Here is an 18,930-nt window from a genome sequence, read left to right as displayed (position 1 = left end):
GAATCCACAGATTTTTCTATCTCAACTGGATGAGAAGTACCCTTTAAATTAAAGAGAAACAATCATTTAACAATAGCCTGGTTAATGCAATCCATCAATCATTCTCTCTCCAGGCACAAGGCAAACCCCCTCCCTTCCCCCTGAGCATGTGAAAGAAAGCTAAATGGCAGTGATTATCACCTTCTTCATTCTTTCCCCCTCACTGGGGCTCCTGGTGAAGGGAGGGATTGCTGCCTCCTAGTGAAACCTAAGCGCCTAGAAAGAGACTGATTGCCCAAGTGGCTTGCAAATTTCTTCAAGGCATGGTTCCCAGGGCTACAAACAGTTTGGGGGGGGGGGCAAAAAGTACAGGTTGTGTCTGGATGGCAAAAAAACTCAAACAAATCAGTTTAAAAAACAAATTTTGAAATGCACACAGAGGCAATCAGATCAAGTTCTTAAAGGTGTACACATGTTGAATCCAATATGTAGGCCTGTGTAGCTATTGTGTGGTTAATATAGCAGGTGGTATCTGGGAATTGACCACCTGCTCTGGGCCTACAGTATCTTAAATTTGCACCTTTTAAGAACCATGTGTGAGCAGCTGATGGTGTTGGAGGTGAGACAGGCAGGCAGATCGAAGGAGAGGAAGAGGAAGAAAATGTGTGGCCCTTCTACACGCATAGAGCAGAACTTTTCAGTGTATTGTCTGATCCCACTTACCTAACTGGCATCCAAGGATTGTTGTGAGGATAAAATGGGATAATGCTGGTTATCACTGGAGTTTACCTGTGGCTGCTACCCAGGGCAGAGTTTAGATGGAATTTCCTGTCTGATTTTGAGTGCTGTTTGTGCCTACGCTGGTTGTGGGTGGTAAACTTTGTTAGCGAGCACTTGGTGCCATTGGCATGTTGGTACTTTGCCATGCTCCTAACTCCAGCAAACCAGGGTGTCTGAAAGTGGTTTTGTGTTCTTATGCGTGTGGTCGGTCTGTGGAACTCCTTGCCACAGGATGTGGTGCTGGCGTCTAGCCTAGACGCCTTTAAAAGGGGATTGGACGAGTTTCTGGAGGAAAAATCCATTACGGGGTACAAGCCATGATGAGTATGCGCAACCTCCTGATTTTAGGAATGGGTTAAGTCAGAATGCCAGATGTAGGGGAGGGCACCAGGATGAGGTCTCTTGTTATCTGGTGTGCTCCCTGGGGCATTTGGTGGACCGCTGTGAGATACAGGAAGCTGGACTAGATGGGCCTTTGGCCTGATCCAGTGGGGCTGTTCTTATGTTCTTAACTACAATTCCCAGGAAGCCTTGCAGGTCTCTTGTTATCAGGTGTGCTCCCTGGGCATTTGGTGGGCCGCTGTGAGATACAGGAAGCTGGACTAGATGGGCCTGTGGCCTGATCCAGTGGGGCTGTTCTTATGTTCTTATGAATGTGGTGGGGAAGGCAGGTATGGGATCACATTTCATGGAAAACGTGCATTTCTCTGTCTGGAAAACCAGTTTAGAGACTGGAAAAATGCTTGGACGGCGCTGGGCGGAGTGTGTGACCACCATGTATAGAATCTCATTACTGGGTCTGATTTGGTGTACATTTCAGCTCTGCAAACGCTCCTAAGTTGCCTCACTCTGCTTTATCTTGCTGGCTGGTTGTTGGTTTAGGGCAGTGTTTTCTAAGCCTGGGATATTGAATGTATATACTTTTGTCTTTTGCCACATCCATCTAGCACACTAGATGTGTGCTCCAGGCAGTGACTTCAGAGTTTCAAATGGGAGACCTTCCCAGCCCTATCTGGAGATGCCACCAGGGATGGAACCCATGTTGCTCTAGAGACAAAGCATATGCCCTAGCATGGCGGTTTCAGCTGCTCCCTTAAACTGATTCATCCTTCCTACCTCTCAAAATTAAAGACATAACTTCCTTCTTACACCCAAAGCACTTGGCTCTGTGTGTGTAGGAATAGGGCTTGCCCACGCTGAACTCATGGAGCTGACTTCTGAGTAGACATGCATAAGATTTTACTGTAAGTTTTGTGGCCGCTCCTGTGATACTCATTTGTTGTGTATTTGTTTTTAATTGACATTTTGTTTTTATAGAGAATTGTATCCCACTTGTTCATGTGTATGTTATGACAGCTACCAAATGTTGAAACCAAACCCCTACAATATTCAATAATGAATGAAGAATTAATCAACATTTTTTACTATGTTCAGGAGAAGTGTGTTGATTTTCTGCCTATGTGGTAACTGATACATTGCACAAACAGAATGACACTGTCTGTCTTGTACTTTTCCTTCAGGTGTAACCCACCGAAGCCAGAGCAGCGAAGGTGTGAGTTCGCTCAGCAGCTCTCCGTCCAACAGCCTTGAAACACAATCTCAGTCCCTCTCCCGATCTCAGAGCATGGATATTGATAGCGTCTCCTGTGAAAAAAAGTAAGCAGGGTTCTGCTGGTCTTTGACTCAAGGCAGAGTTGTCTTGCTACTGATTGCAGTGGTACTAAGAGGTGCTTCTCCCAGACAATGTAGGTAATACTGTACTAGTTAGGCTGATGTCCCTTCACCTCCAGGCAATCTTCAAATGTTGACTTTTGTTTTATTGCTCTGAGTTAGCAACTGAATTGGGGGCAGGGGAGATAACACAGAAAGGAGAAAGTCTAAGATTCACAAGAGATTTAAATTTTGCAACAGTTTTGGAACTTCTGTATTGCCAATAAGGGGTGGATTTGGCCTTGTGTCCATCAGTTGCTGAACCCCATTTTAAAAAGTGATGGCATAAGGTATTTTAGAATGATGCCATTAAAAATAAAGTACTGTTTCTCTCAAGGGGTGGGGGTGGGGAATAGTAACTGACAGCTAATGAAAGTTCTCAATATTAAAACCAATCAGAGTGGCTGATAAGGTAGATATTAAATAATTAATGGCTCCATAGCATGCATAACTGATTGCTAAAACATGCTTGTAATGGGGACCATGGTTTATTATAGCAGCTATAACTGTTTTTAGGTATTTAGCAAGATGGAAGGAGAAACCAAGGACAGCCAGAGCTGGGTTGGTGGGTGTTTATGTGGGAAATGAAAAACGAGAGAGCTGCAGATGGGGCAGCTGTGATAGTAGTATGTACTCTTGGCCCAAGATTCTGTGGGGCAACTGAATTGGGGATCAGGGTGGCCTACCCCTTGCTTACCTGATATCCATGATTGCACATCCTTCCCTTGTATGATAGTGGAATGGAGGGGAAGACTCTCCAGTCAATGATTCTCCAGACACTTTAGTGCAAGAAAAATGGACAAGGAGCATACCTATGAGACTAGCTTGTGGCTACAGATGCAACTTCAACTTAGAAAGCAATTTCAGATCCACTAATTTGGGGGTAATTTATAAATAAATTCAAATATTTATGTATTTTTCAGTGAAAAAAACCACTTTTTCAATGAAAAATTCACAAAGTGTTTCAAAGAAAATTCATAAAGTAGACCAGTAATAATACCTAGCACTTGTTGCATATTCTGGGTGTGCTTCACTTGTAAAGGCAACTTCATGATCGTACAGTAGTCCTATGAGATAAGTGAGTATTATCCCCATATTGCAGATGGGAAAGACTGAGACTGAGAGGAAGTAGCTTGCCTAAGACTATCTAGTGAGAATTCACAGGAGAGAGCAACTTTGGACCAGGAAAGTTGTGATTTGTAGTTCAGCCTCTAAGACACCATGCTACAGCAGCCTGTGTAGCAAAATAGGTGAAAAGTGGTTCTTTGTACCACGCTCAGTCTTCAAAAACAAGACCCCAGGAAATGGCCATGGGGGTGGAGAGAGACAGAGGAACGTGCTAAATATAAGTGAATCACATCTTAAAAGGTGCCTCATTGCTCATTTAATATGGGGGTGGGGTCATGATATCCTAGCACAGCCTCCCCATGCATGTAGTATGGCCTGTGTTTGCCATTTAAACAGGCATAAAAACGGGTGAGTGCTTGTTCCTGGTTTGCTGCCTGCTATTTTCAGCCTGGTGGGTTACAAGTTGTACCTGCTTTCTCTATGAGCAATAGATTGTGGAAGGCTGGTCTATTGACTACTAGCTGTTAACTGCAACATTTATGGATCGGGTTGCTTTTTTGCATCATCAGTCGTTTTTCCTTGAAATACCTCCACTTACTGCTGTTTGGTCAGCAGCTTCCAAGAGCTAGGTCTCCCCCCCCCCAAAAAAAGTGTTTGGAAATTAATGGGTTTGCTTTTCTGCTTGCAGTATGTCCCAGGTGGATGTAGATTCAGGAATTGAAAACATGGAAGTTGATGAAAATGATCGAAGAGAGAAAAGGAGCCTCACTGATAAGGTGGGTGAGCCTTAGGGGTGTAGCTGGAGATGTGTTTGAGGGCTGTCTTTTGTGGGGATGATGCATGTCTGTGATGACCGCTCATTTCCATAAATTTCTAATTTGCTGTGTTCCCAAAGTCCCACAGCAGGTAACAATTCAATGTAACCTGTCAGATGGTTTGTTACTAATAATCCAAGCAGAGTTTGGAAATGGGGAACATGAAGTCATCATTGGGGACCCTTCTTTACCTCCCATTGCCGACTGAGATGCAGTTTGGTGATGGTAATGAAGCAGGATCTTTTTGGTGGTGGCTTCCCTACTGTGGAACTCTTTCACCTGGGAAGCCTGGTTGGCCCCTTTGCTCCCTGTTTTCGAGTGGGCAGTCAAGACCTTTCTGTTAAACTTGACTTTCTCTTGTGTCTTCTGGATTGTAATGTTGGTTGATTGCTTTGTTCTCTGATGCCTACTATTTGTGTCTTGATGGTTGGTTGCATTAAATTGTTATATTATGGATTGTAAGCCTCCTTATTGTTCACTTCATTGGGAACAAAAGGCAGCCTAGACATGTTTTTAAAAATAAAATACTTGCTCTTGTATATGAATTCCTCTCCTTCCCATGGTTTGCTGTGACTGTAGCTCAGCATTAAGCCTCTGTTGGCTTTAGTGATCTTCATGGTTACTCTTCTTGTGGCCTCTAGAGTTTTTTAGAAACTCAAGCCTAGATGAGAGAGAATGCAACAAACGCAGGTAAGTGTTTCTCAGCGATCCTGGGGATTATGACTCCTACAATCCCAGCACTGTAAGAATGACTTGCAAAACACCTAGGAAAATTGTTAAATATGAAGCAGTTTAGTTACACTAAGAAAATAACGATAGGTACAGGTAAACAGAACAGTGGTGGTGAAACCTAGTTTTGAGATTTAGTGGGGCATGCGAGTGTGTGGTGGGATTTGAGGGGAGCCATCAATTGATTTTATTGATAGGTATATACGATTTTTTCAGTGTAAAGGTACAATCAAACGGAGAGCCAGGGTGCTGACATTCATCAGGCCTGATCTTCAGGTATACAAGTCCCTAAAACGCTGACTGCTGGAAGTTCTAAATTGTTATTGCTAGTGGATTAGATCTGTTGCAACTGGATGACACGTGCCCTGGATACCAGACTTGTAACTGGAGACAGAAAGCTTGCCTGCCCACCTGCCAAAATAAGTTCTTGCCAGCTTATTGGTATATGTAGTCTTTATAAAAAAAAATTTGCTTCTCTGTGAGCAGCAGTGGCTGCAGCAGCAATGATGGTGGAATTTCCCTTTTTTAAAAACCATTTTTTCTCCATGTTGTGGGCTTTTGCACCTTGAAGTGCTTATTGATCTCTTATCAGCCTGTTTCTCCTTGCAGGATAGAACATAAAATGTATGTGTATTGTGTCAGGTAAGCCCCACCACAGACACTTGCCCATCAAAATTTCTAAGTTGCCAGTGACGACCACTGAGTGATTAAAGTCAAGGCAGCCATACACAAGAAAGCACTTTTTGTTTTGGATGAACTAATCCAGAATTCTTCATTTCTTTTGTTCCTTACTTGCAATCCCTAAGACAGAGTAGGATCCTCACTTCATATTGCTCTCTGTAAAGGGATGGTTTGCAAAAAATAACTATTCCTTGACACTTCAATCTCATGTTGTGGTTTTTTTGTGCCTTAGCAATCCAAAATGACAGTCATATCTTTTGCTCTCCTTTTTCCGATGCTGAAGGAGCTCCCGTCAGGATCAGAAATATCAGAGGAGCAGGCTTTGCAGCTAGTGTGTAAGATCTTCAGGGTCTCATGGAAGGAGCGAGACAGGGACGTCATTTTTCTAACTTCTCTGTCTGAGCAATTTAAACAGAACCCCAAAGAAGGTAAGAATTGTGTTTTTCCCTTGTGCGAATTCAAAGTGCTTAAGTTCTAGCAGAGAGGCTGCTCTGCGGAACAGAATACCTGAAACCAAGTCTGATTGTTCATGTGCTCCCTGCATGGACTGGAGAGACTTCTGGAGAGCATGGTCTCTGTATAATTCTCTGTATAATTGGGGTGCCTGAGATTCTTCTCATGCTCTTTTATTGGACACCCCCAGATTTTGGCTTTGCTTGTGGTCAGTCCATAGCTATTTGTCATGATGGCTGCGTGGAATGTTCAGAATCAGAGGTGCCTTGAAAAGCAGTGACTAGTGAGCAACAGTGGGAGAGAGCTGTTGTCTCCCTGCCCTGCTTATAAGTTTCTCAGAAGCATGTGGTTGGGCTCAATGAATGTCTGATGTGATCCACAGGCGCTTTTTATGTTTGCGCAGTATTTCTAGGCTGCTCATATGAGTTGATGTGCCCAAGCCACCGGAAGTCTGCTATGTGGCATATATGCTCAGGGTTTGTTTATGTGACTGCTTATCCTGAGTTAACCTTGTAATTCCTAGATGTATCCCACCCCTGTTCCAGGCCCCATGTGACTCCAAGGCACATGAGTGAGTTGCAGTACAGCCACTTCCAGAGGGGTAGCTGTGTTTTGTCTGTTGCAGCAGAGAACTTTGTGGCCCCTGCATGACTAGAAAACATATTCTTTTCTGGTCTGAAACCCATTTCATCAGATGCATGGTATATTATCTGCAGTTGGCACATAAGGATGTATGTGAATGTGTACACATCCATTACACGTGTATCAAGAAAATGGTACATCGTGGGGCCAATTGGCTGTTAGTTATTTGATTTTTCTCTGTAAACCGCTTTGTGAACTTTTAGTTGAAAAGCGGTATATAAATACTGTTGATTGATTGAAATGTCAAGGCTCCAGTCTATGACAAAATGAACACTTAATTGGTGATAACTAGCTTTGCTAAGTCAATTAATTTTGTAGGGGACAGGAAACCAGGCTTTCAGGTTTTATGAAAGTGCAAGAAGCTTCTTTACACAGAGTAGAAGGGACTGCTTTGCCCACCTAGTTCAGTATTGTCTGAACTGACTCTCCAGGGTTTCAGGCTGGAATTTTTCCCAGCCCTATTTAAAGATGCTGCCAGGATTAAACCTGGGACCTCGTACACACAGAGCAGGGGTCTTCCACTGAACTATTCCACTTCTTGTAATCTTATGCTCCAAAAAATGCATCTGTCCTTAAGTTCCCACGAGGCCCTTCGTTTTAGTTAGTGTGTAATGCCTGTGTAACTGTTGCACTCTTTCTTGGAAGTGTTCTCAGACTTCAAAGACTTAATCGGGCAGATCCTAATGGAAGTTCTGATGTTGTCGACCCAGTCAAGAGAAGAAAACCCCTTTGCCAGTTTGACAGCTACATCTCAGCCCATTGCTGCAGCTGCCCGGTCACCTGATAGAAATCTGGTCCTAAACACAGGCTCCAATCCAGGAACAAGTCCTGTCTTCTGTAATGTGGGCTCTTTTGGCTCTAGCTCCTTATCCAGGTAAGTTTTGCTATATGAGCCTCCGGAGTTCTGTATTGATTATACAGGAGTTCATCCAGGGGCAGGTGTGTTAAGCTAATCCTTTCTTTCCAAATTCTACAACAAGGAAAAGTGATGGAGAATGGGATGTCTGGAAGGGCAAATACCTGCGTGGAACAAACCCAGCTGGCTTCTCTCTTGGTGGGACCTCCTCTCTGGGTTTTCAGCTTATTTCTCTAGTAATGAGAGCCAGAAACATGTTTCTCTGTTGATATAAAAGCTGAGCCACAATTTCATGGAAACTCCACAAGGAAGCAATAATTTTCCTTCATCTGTAATGTGCTTTTTAGTTGTTGTCTGTGCTGAGACAAGTTCATAATGTTTAGGGAAGGGTTTGAGTCTTGGTCTGGCAACTCATTTTCTCAACTCTCCCTCCTTTGTTCTTTGCACCTCTTTCCTTTCTGTGTTCTAAGCTAACCACTTGCCTGTCTTCTCTCTTTTCCCACCCTACTTCTTGTCCCTTTTCATTGATCATAGTCTTTATGGAAGCAGCCCAGCTCCTACTTTCAGTTTGTCGAGTCGCACTCCTTTGGCTGGTTCCTTTCTCTCCTCATCTGCCAGCCCGGTTGCCCCCATGCCTGTGCATTCCCTTTCTGCCAGCCCTCACATCACGGCAGCAGGCCCCCTGGGAGTCCAGCCTCCCTCCCCGAGGTACCGCCCATACACAGTGGCTCACCCTTGGACTGTTCCTGCTCCTCCCGCCTCGCCTTCTGCAAGCGCCTCCATCCTCTCCCGCTCTCCGACTCCTCCGGTCGTAAGTGCCAGTCCTCCGGCTACCCGGGCTGGGTCATCCAGGCTTAGGCCCATAGCCATGGCCCTGCCTCTGTTCACTGCTTCACCCGTCAGGCACGCCTCTTTTCCAAGCAGGACACCATATAGGTATTTTGCTACTTCCAGAGTTTGTGTTGTGTTTTTTTGTTCTTAACATGTGCTGTTCAGAGTTGCAGTGATTTGGCATGCTTTGAAGGAACTTCCACATCAACGTGGATCTGAACTCACTAATCCCTTTAATAGATTGTTGATTGCTTTTAGATTTCTAATTGCATTTGAGCCATGCTAATTCACTGACTTGCAAGCAAGGCCTGGTCAGCCATGCAAATTTGGCATAGGATGTGCCCTATTCGTAGCATCTAACAGGGCTGTTCTGGGGAAGATATTGGTGTGTTTGGTCAAATAGAAGTTGAGAAAGGGAAAGGGAGGTTCAGAAGCTGGGACTGGTTTCTCCATGAGGCTGTTCATTGGCAGGGGATGCCCCTTGCTATCCTGTCTCTTCCTCTCTGTCTTGGGGAGAGTGGTGGGCTAGCTAGCTAGAGCCCTGGAGGTCAAGGAGTTGCAGAGGTGGTAGCTGATGTGCTGTTAGGTGTGGTGGCATGAGGTCTTAGGTGCCAAGACATCTTCAACTCGGCCAAACTGCAGCACATGTATTTGTTGGATATGAGTACAGAGTAGGGTGATGTCTTTCTCCATCTGGTCCTGCTTCCCCAGGCCTTCACCTCCATTTTCATGAGCTCTATCAAGGTGCAGCCAAATGGTCATCCACTAGTTGATCTAAGGGGTGACTTGCAGTAGATTAGCAAGAGTGTCTTGCTCTTTGTTGTTCAACAGTGCCACAAGAACAAGGCTTGTTGCAAACATAAACATCTTATTCTTGTTCTACGTAATGAAGAAAGCTCGTAGAAGGGAGAATCCAGGAATGGACTTCTGCTTTTAAGGAAAATAGACTCAGTTTAGACTAAGATTCCTCAGCTGAGCAGGTCCTCATAGGCACCATGTTGCTTAGTTCTAAGTGAACATTCTCCTGAGTCCTTATTTACACCTGGCTCTGAGTGGTGGACCTGGTAAAAAGTAGAATTTCATGTCCCCTTCTAGGGTTGATTCATGTCTGTGGTACTGTTAGATATTTCTCCTGCTTGATACCTCCTGTCCATCAAACATCCATTCTGAGTTGGCTTTGGATACTCTGGAGGAAACCAAACTTTGCTTATACCATTAATTCCTATGCTGTTGTATCTGTCACTACCCACTCTGCCAAAGATCTCCAGGAGCTCATGGATTGTTTTAGCAAGGCCTGCCAAGATTTTGGACTGATGATCAGCCTTAAGAAAACACAGGTCATGGTTCAAGATGTGGACTCGCCTCCCTGCATTACAGTCTCTGTGTATGAACTGGAGGTTGTCCATGACTTTGTGTACTTTGGCTCAACGATCTCCGACACTCTTTCTCTCAATACTGAGCTAAACAAACACATCGGTGAAGCAGCTACCACGTTTTCCAGACTCACAAAGAGTCTGGTCCAACAAGAAGCTGACGGAACATACCAAGATCCAGGTCTACAGAGCTTGCGTCCTGAGTACACTTCTGTACTGCAGCGAGTCTTGGACTCTTCGCTCACAACAGGAGAGGAAACTGAACGCTTTCCACATGCGCTGCCTCCGACGCATCCTTGGCATCACCTGGCAGGACTAAGTTCCTAACAACACAGACTTGGAACGAGTTGGAATCCCTAGCATGTATGCACTGCTGAAACAGGCGCCTGTGTTGGCTTGGTCATGTCGTGAGAATGGACGATGGCCGGACCCCAAAGGATCTCCTCTATGGAGAACTCGTGCCAGGAGGTACAGTAGACCTACAGACCTACAGTAGACCTACAGGTAGACCACAGCTGTGATACAAGGACATCTGCAAGAGGGATCTGAAAGCCTTAGGAGTGGATCTCAACAAGTGGGAAACCCTGGCCTCTGAGCGGCCCGCTTGGAGGCAGGCAGTGCAGCATGGCCTTTCCCAGTTTGAAGAGACACTTGGCCAACAGACTGAGGCAAAGAGGCAAAGGAGGAAGGCCCATAGCCAGGGAGACAGACCAGGGACAGACTGCACTTGCTCCCAGTGTGGAAGGGATTGTCATTCCCAAATCGGCCTTTTCAGCCACACTAGACGCTGTTCCAAAACCACCATTCAGAGCGTGATACCATAGTCTTTCGAGACTGAAGGTTGCCAACTCAGCTATTTTGTTTTGAAAATATTGTTCACCTGTTTTACTTTTAGGTTGAACTGTCTAGTAGGTAGGTCTAAATGTGTGTCAGTTTTCTGATTGGCTCTGTTGGGCTAGGGCAGTGGTATTCAAACTTTTCGTGTTTGAATCGTGTCACTAACGGGGCTACAGGGACTGGGATGTACTCACCAGTCCCTGCAGCAGCTGTACTGGGGTGCAGGGAACCCTGTGTGAGCATCTGCAGGGCTCCCCAGGCTTTAAAAGTGAAAGTATAGCGATCACACTCCACTTCCGGTTTTGCAGAAGTGGAGCGGGATTGTTCCACTTTGACTTTTAGAAGCCTGCGGAGCTCTGCAGATGCTCACGTAGGGCTCCCCGCACCCCAGGATGGCTGGTGCAGAGATGGTGAGTACATCTCAGTCCCTGCAGCCCCCATAGCGATGCAATCGTGGGGGTCACATCTCTGCCTTCCCCCCCACCCCCGCTGCCTCCCTCCCCTCTGCAAGCACTTACTGTGGTTTCCAAACTCCCGGAGAGTTTGAAAACTGCAGGGCTGGGATATTACTCTATTCCTTGGCAGGTTGATTTCACCTTCCCTCAACACTGGGATTTGGCAGGGCCCTTTAAGTAATGAAATGCACATTTATTAGCCAGTCTTTCTTGTGGTAGCCTAAAAGAAAAGGACCAACTTCTGCAAAACCCCTTTTCCTTGTTACCTGCAAGAGCTTTCTTAGTTACCTTAGGTGAAAAGGAAAGGAGCTGTTTGCAAGCCTGATCAAGACAAGGTGAATGGGCTGTAGCTCAGCGGCAGGTCATCTGTATTTGCATTGCTCTATCTCAGCACTGGGTATTGGAGCAGGGTTGTTGGGATTCAGAGCAGTGGAGTCAGAGTCCCCAATAGAATCTTGATCAAGTGAAGTACAGGTGTCCTCTTTGAGTAAGAGCACTGCAGAGTTAGCAAGCCAAATGAGGTGAACATCCAAAGGATGAGTAAGAGGAGCAGCCAGGAACTGTGCCAAAATTGTTAGCTTGACTGGAAGGCCCAGTCAGGAAGCCAGGAGCTGGTCAGAGGTGACGCAAACATGTTTGGGAATGGTGCTCATGCCAAATCTAGGCAGGCGGTGGTTAGAGGACAAATGGTGATTAGAGGTCAGTACGTCAGAATTCAGCCTGAACAGTAGTTTGAAACTGACCTGGAACTTCTTGTGCGAGTGACGGCCACTGGATCTGATCTCAAGGGAATGGTACAGGGTTTGTTCTGGGACTGAGCAAAGGAAGAGAGCACCGTACAGGCACATGATTGCACACGGGCACACCCCTGAGTCTACCTATGAAGGAGAGGTGTTCTTTTGGACAACAAGGCTGGTCATCCTGAGAGGACTGTAGCTCAGTGGCAGAACACAGGCTTTGCATAAGGTCCTGAGTTCAAGCCTTGGCACTTCCCAAGGACCCTTGTCCAAGGCCTTGGAGTGTCTCTTTTATTTGGAGAGGCTGGGACTGATCCTGATTTGGTATAAGACCGATTTGGGGACAGAGCATATGGCTGAACAGACATCTCCAGGTGGGGCAGGGGAAGACCCTGGTGTCTGTGGCAGACCCTTGGAGAGCTGCTGCCAGCCAGTGTAGGCAGTACTGATGAGCCAAGGGTCTGATTCCATAGGAGGCAGCTGCCTGTGGCACACAGGAAGAGCTTCTGTTGTGAAAAGCAGCCTAAATTATTCTCAAAGTTCTCCTCCTTTCTATTTCACCTTTAAACACTATCCTGCTTTTGCCTTTGCCCTGGAGTGAGTACTTGGCTCTCTTTGGTTTTCTAGATCATTTGCAGTGATGCTTCATTGTGACTGAGCACATTAACTTGGTCAGGGCTTTAACCAGCATTACTGGTGTTCAGACCCCATTTCCTGCATGATTGTGGTGAAGAGTCTTTGCCAGAATAAATGCTCCTTCTTATTTTGTTCCTTTTGGCCTGCTCTCTCTCAATCCTCCCGTATTCATGGGCCTGTATCTTGCTTTTGTTAAATAGTATGTACGACAATCCTTTCTCCCTCTTCCTTGCGGTTTCTGATGTGTCTGGGGACACTTCCGATGAAGATGATGAAGACGATGACGCCGATGATGACTTGGCTTGTATCCAGTTTGGGTCCAGGTATTCCAGAAAGTGTGTGACCCGCCCACCATGAACGCTTCAAAAAAAAAATAATGCCAAGCACACTCTTGAATTTCTCTTGCTGCTTTCCTTATGCCCCTCCCACTATGATTCCATCTCCTTCTGTTCCCTTAACACCTCTTTTTTAAATGGCTTTGCTCATGTTAACAATAATTCCCCTTAAGACCATATTCTCCCTTTCTACACTTTGGTGCCAGAAAGAGTGGCTGTCCCAGACTCCCTTGCAGCTAGCAAGGGTTTAAAGGGAAGGCCCTTGAGCAGTAATGGTAGCTGTGTTCATAAAGCCAGAGTAGAACACCCTGATGTTTCTGCAAGGCTGGGATAGTAGCCTTAAAAAGTAGACCTACTGCTGGATACTGAGACAATTTGCAGTATATTTGTCAAAGGTTTCCTATTCCTAGTTTCACAGCAACTAAAACTGTGGTTAAAACAGCAGAATATCTGCTGTGACTGTTGTCCTAATCGTATCTTTCAGCCTCAGTATTTCTCACTTGTGTTATTTATTTTTTGCTTGCCTTTCGACTGGGTTAAACTGACTCTGCTGGCCAGTTTTGGAGCTTTGCATTAGAATCCCTAATGGATCATGACTGAGATGCAGATTATTACTTGTATATGCAGGTTGTCCCATTTCATGGCTGCTGGGGTGTGGTAGACAATTAACTTTACCTTCTGTGAGCTGCCATTTTCTACTTATTTTGACCCCTTCAGTTGCCTGGCTCTGGTGGAGGGCAGTTTGCTTACATCATGTAATGGTATCCCAGAGTTCCTGCTTAGCTGGGTTTCTCAAGTGGAAATCGGATTTGTTGTGAAGGGAAGGAACAGGCATTGACCATACTAACAGGCTGTAGCATGGAATTTGCTGGTAAAGCTAATGGACCTCAGTTTAACTGACCTCAAAAATCAGGTGTTTTCTGCTTCATTAAAAACTAGTACAGGTAGAGCCTGTTTATCTGCGTTAGTTCTGTTCCGTGACTTGGCGCGCTGAACAAAAAATGTGTTGTGCTAAATTCCATAGAGTTGCGCAAATACACTTCTGGATGGAAGGAAACTAAGGCAGCTGTTATCTATCCCCTCCCCTCTGTACTCAGCCCTTCCAGTTGCTAGCTTACCCGGCTTCTTTCACATGGGATGTTGATCTTTTAAGAGTCCAGCCCTATGCGTTTCTACTCAGCTCCATTGTAGTCAATGGGGCTTACTCCCAGGAAAGTGTGGAGAGGATTGTAGGCTAAATCCTTATGCTTTGCTTGGTGGGAAAGCTTGCTTGTGTCCGTGATAGCCTGCATCTTGAAGGGGGGGGGGTTGCTTGTGTTGGTGATTGCCTGCACCATCTCAGTGGGGGAGGGGATTTGGCAAACACTCCCTGGGTTTTTTAAAGCAATCCCCTCTGTTGCTACCACACCTGCCCGTGAGTGGGTGGGTGGGTCACCTTGCTGCATGTGTTCTGGCTACAGAGATTTCCCCCCCCCCCGTCCCCTCTTCAGCCTCTTTGCTGGCTCAGGGGCTCCAGGAGTGTTACTGTTCCTTTGCAAGGAGAACCTCTTCCAGGGCTATTTTCCTGCCTGGGGGAGGCAGAGCCTTTTTGCAGTGTTTTGGGCTGTCTGGAAATGGAGCGAAAGGAGGCAAAGGTGTTCCCCCACCCCATTTGCGTTGTGACATATCCACAGATAAAAAAATCTGTGGATAAATAGGCTGCACCTGTTATACATTTGTGCATGTGGACCTCCATTGACTTCAATGCGTTTGTACTTAAACTTCCGGCATTAACGGATATCCATTTTTTCCCATTAGTCCATTAATAAGGTTCACTGTATTGCCTTTGCACTTGCAATGTGTGCAGGTGGCATATTTTGGTGCTGGAATTCCTGCTCCCCTCTTTAGAAGCCAGTAGTGGGAGGAGAGAACTTGAAGGCTATTAATGGTCTGAAAGCACAAGTGGATGAATCCTTTTTGGCTTGGTTTGAAGAGCATTGATTTTGAGTTGGAGGAAATACTAGTTAGATGTGGCTGTCAAGGTTTAAGGATGGCAGGCCTGTAAGGGGAGGTGCTTGGGTGGAGCTCCTAATGGCATGAGAAGGGTGAGAACAGATCTGTGAATCAGAGGGACATTCATCCGTGTTGCTGCATTGGCTATGAAATACTAAAATGGGTGAGCGTTGTGCTGCAACTTCAGCTAGTGTATGGTGATGGCAACCCTACCTGGAAATAGAGATCCGACAGCTGGTCTGGAAACACACTCACACTGGCATTCTGTAAAGCAGTGATGTTGCCATCAGCTGCCTTTCAGAAGCCATGGATGATAGGTTTGGTATCGGGCACACGATGGATTAATCAAGAGGAGTGAAGCTTTGTAACTGTTCTTGGGGTGTGTTTTTTTCCTACTGCTGTTTCTTCATAATCTTTAAAGACCTATGTGGCTTGGGGTCTGGGCACCTGACAGTACCTTGTTTGGGGAGTCTTTTTAGCTCTCTTTTCAGAAGAACTCTATCAACCAGATGTTCCACGCTAAACTTGTTGATAATTAACCTGCTCTTCACCCCTCCAGCACACTGCCCCACATCTGGGCCAACCCAGTATCTGTGTGCTGGAGGCCTTTTCCTGCATCAGTGTGCCTAAACAAATAATCTGCGGAAACCCTCCTCTTTCACCATCATGATCTGAAGTAAGGCCAGTGATGATTGGTGAGGGGGCCTTCTCAGTTGTAGCACTCTAACTAATGCAATACTTTCCCCAGGAGGCTTACCTGGTACAAAATATTTTGCCTTTTCAGTGCCAGGTGAAGACATTGAATTTCCCAGGTCTTTGAACTCCTGTGCTGATTTATGCTGCTTTAAACCCTTTTTTTAACCTTGTGTGTGTGCACATGCGTGCTTGCTATTTTGATACTGTTGTGTTTTAATTTTTGGCTAGTGTTGAAGATACTGTTTGTCATTCTGGAAATAGAAGGGTGGCATAGAAATATATTGGGTGTGTCTCAAGGTTTGACACCTTGAGAGTTGTCTTGACCTGCTCTTAGGTTACTCCTGTTTTGGGGCACTTGAAACCTATGACACCTGCAACTTTACTATTTGATAATGAATCGGCTCCCTGCCCCTTGAACATACTGTCTTGCCTTGGGGCTCATCCATTTTCCATGTTCTGAAGACTTCCTTGAAAGAGGGGCATACATGTGTAGAATTCAACTTGTACAGGTCTCATCTTTGCAATCCTTAGCCCTCTTCCCACCCACCCCAACTTTTGAAGAGTGCTACCCCACCACAAAAATTGTGAGCAACTCACCAAGTGGATTGCCCCATCCTCCCAAGAGTTCTCTGTTCTGCGCAGTGCATACCCATGGCCTGTCTTGCATGGGCTGCTTGCTTCCACTGTGCTGCTGTAGACTCAGCCATAATTCTTGAGTTCAACTGAGCTTTTTCTTTTTTTTTCTGAAGTGGTGGAGGCTCTGGGGGGGCCAGCGTTTCTGACTCATGCAGTGACCATTTCACCATTGAAACGTGCAAGGAAACGGAGATGCTGAACTACCTCATTGAGTGTTTCGACAGAGTGGGGATAGAGGAGAGGAAAGCGCCAAAGGTATGCTGTGGGGGGAAGAAGCAGAGGCTGTTCTGCCAGTGTTTTTTCCCCTTTTGTGGTATTGTGGTTTTTATGCAATGGGGAACAGTATGGAGGGAGTCTGATGCTGTCTGGTCCAGCTCTCTCTGCTTCGGGGCAGAATAATCCAGATTCTCTTCTACCACCACAAATCAATTCACCTAATCTAAATTACACTATTCATTAAGTAGGGAAGAGAAGCAAGCTTATTATCGTGCCTCCAAGTGGAGAATGTTTCAGATGACCCAGACAAGTGAGTCAAGTCATATAATAGAGCCGGAGGTGCTGAGAACACCTTGGAATTGCCTGCTTTTCACTCTCCATTTAGACTCTGGAGTTCACGAGAGCCCAGTCACCAGGTCTACATGAAGGATTGTTCTGGGACACAAGCCCTCCTTGCCCTTTGTTCTGTTTTCTAGTTGTAGAAGTCTCTGGTGCCCCAGGGTATCTTAACAAAATCTGCCCAATGAGTCCTACAGACCAGTGTTCCTCAAACTGTGGACCAGGGCCCAGTAGGTGAGTTGCAAGCCAGTTTCAGGTGAGTCCCCATTCATTTCAAGCTGTATTTTATTTTTTAATGTATTAGACTTGATTCTTCCATGGTATGTGACTGCATTTAGGGAAATGTTGGACATCTATACATTTAACAGGCTACTATGAATATGCTCTTAACAATGATAGTCAATGGGGCTTTCTCCCAGGTAAGTGTGGATAGGATTGGGATGTTTGGGGAATATTTTTTTAAACAGATTTGCAACTGCTTGAAAGGGTTCTTCTTTATTTTAAATATATTTTTAAACTTACACTTACTGTAAACTTTTAATTTACATACTTGAAAAATTTGATTTGATTTTGTTGTATGAGAAGTGTTAAAATAGATCAGGGGCGAACAAACCTTTTGGCAGGAAGGCCACATCATCTCTCTGACACTTTGTTGGGGGCTGGGAAAAGATTGATTTACATTTCAAATTTGAATAAACTTACAATAATTTATCTAAATCAATATATTAGAGACAGAACTTATATGAATGAGTGAATCCAAGCCAGTTCATAAACACTTTCTAACATAGAGGGAAGGGGGCATCTTCAAGCCAGTTCATAAGCACTTTCACACACTGGGGGGGACATCTTCAAGCTGCTGCGACTCTGAGATTGTGGCGGCACTGGAGTGCTTGCTTGCACTGGTGAGATGTGCTTCTGCTGGGTTGCAGCAGCATTGGAGCATGTGCGCTTGCTTGCCCACCCGCCCTTTCTCCCACTCTGTCACGCTCTCCCCCTTCCCATATGGTGCGACTCAGTGCTCCCTGCCTGGTCTTCCCCACTGCCTCAGGTTCCATGTGGATGCTGCTCATGAGCCAGGCAAGGAAGGATTGGCCCAGCGCACGCGCAAGGCCAATCTGGGACGGTAACGCAAAGCCTTCAGGTGTCACATTAATTTATACTGGGACAGTAACGCATTGCCTTCAGGTGTCACATTAATTCATGCTATGAACTAACATGATACCTGAAAGCATCGTGTTACCTTATGAGTATAAAAGTCTTTGCACGCATACAGGGCTGGTCTTTCCTTCGCTGCTGGCTGAGCTTTGCAGATGTGAAACTTGACAGCAAGGAAAAGCCAGGCCAGGATCTTGTGTGTTGGGCCAACGCAGGCCATGGTGAGTCGTCAGTGGGTCGAATGCCCATTGGAGATGGGGGGGGCCCCTGGAGGCCGGATGGGGATGGGTTTGAGCCGCCCTGCAATAGCTTGTTATTCTAAAACTGACTTTCAACCTTTTTCGTCTCACAGCACACTGACAAGGTACTAAAATTGTCAAGGCACATCATTAGTTTTTTGACAATGGACAAGGCACACTTTGCTGTTGGTGCGGAGCTCACATCCCCATTGGCCCTACTAACAAACGACTGTCCCCCAAACTTTTGCAGTACTGCTGCAGACCATTTGCGGCACACCAGTGTGCCATGGCACAGTGGTTGAAAATGGCTGTTCTAAAAAGTGGTTCCTGGTGCTGAAAAATTTGAGAACCACTGCTATAGACACATTATCAAAATAAGAATACTACTATCACATTTGTTAATGGCTTTTCAAGATAAAGTGCTTCAGAATTCTGTGAGGTCAGTATAATTATGTCCATTTTACATAATTAAGAATAGAGGTTGGATGATAGCAACGTATTCAAGCCTGATTGGGAAGCCCACATCTGAACTGTTGGCCCAGCATGTTGGACTCGCGTTCAGGCGGCATTTTGGTCTTGCTATCACTGAGCCTCGTGTTTTAAAAAATGGGTGTAATAGGACTGCTAGGCAGACAAATATGTTTGCCACAAATTTAGATGGGAGGAGTGGGATGGTATTGGGGGAAAAGGGTGTTTGTTCCCCTGGAATCCTGGAGCTGTAAAGCAGTGGTTCTCAAACT

The 18,930-nt window shown here is 45.5% G+C and overlaps 1 protein-coding gene across 1 annotated transcript in view; it reads left to right on the top strand.

Moving 5' to 3' along the window:
* The window catches only part of UBE4B (ubiquitination factor E4B), a 56,799-nt gene that overhangs the window by 15,907 nt on the left and 21,962 nt on the right, over window positions 1-18,930 (top strand). The window contains exons 3-9 of the mRNA XM_066637508.1: window positions 2,280-2,415; window positions 4,226-4,313; window positions 6,046-6,190; window positions 7,503-7,731; window positions 8,248-8,649; window positions 12,783-12,905; window positions 16,355-16,496. Coding sequence (XP_066493605.1) covers window positions 2,280-2,415; window positions 4,226-4,313; window positions 6,046-6,190; window positions 7,503-7,731; window positions 8,248-8,649; window positions 12,783-12,905; window positions 16,355-16,496 — 1,265 coding nt within the window. The remainder of the gene's footprint in view (window positions 1-2,279; window positions 2,416-4,225; window positions 4,314-6,045; window positions 6,191-7,502; window positions 7,732-8,247; window positions 8,650-12,782; window positions 12,906-16,354; window positions 16,497-18,930) is intronic.

This window comes from Tiliqua scincoides, chromosome 9 (genome assembly GCF_035046505.1).
Source record: "Tiliqua scincoides isolate rTilSci1 chromosome 9, rTilSci1.hap2, whole genome shotgun sequence".
In the NCBI taxonomy this organism is placed as follows: domain Eukaryota; kingdom Metazoa; phylum Chordata; class Lepidosauria; order Squamata; family Scincidae; genus Tiliqua; species Tiliqua scincoides.
This window is presented reverse-complemented; position numbering and strand designations above follow the sequence as displayed.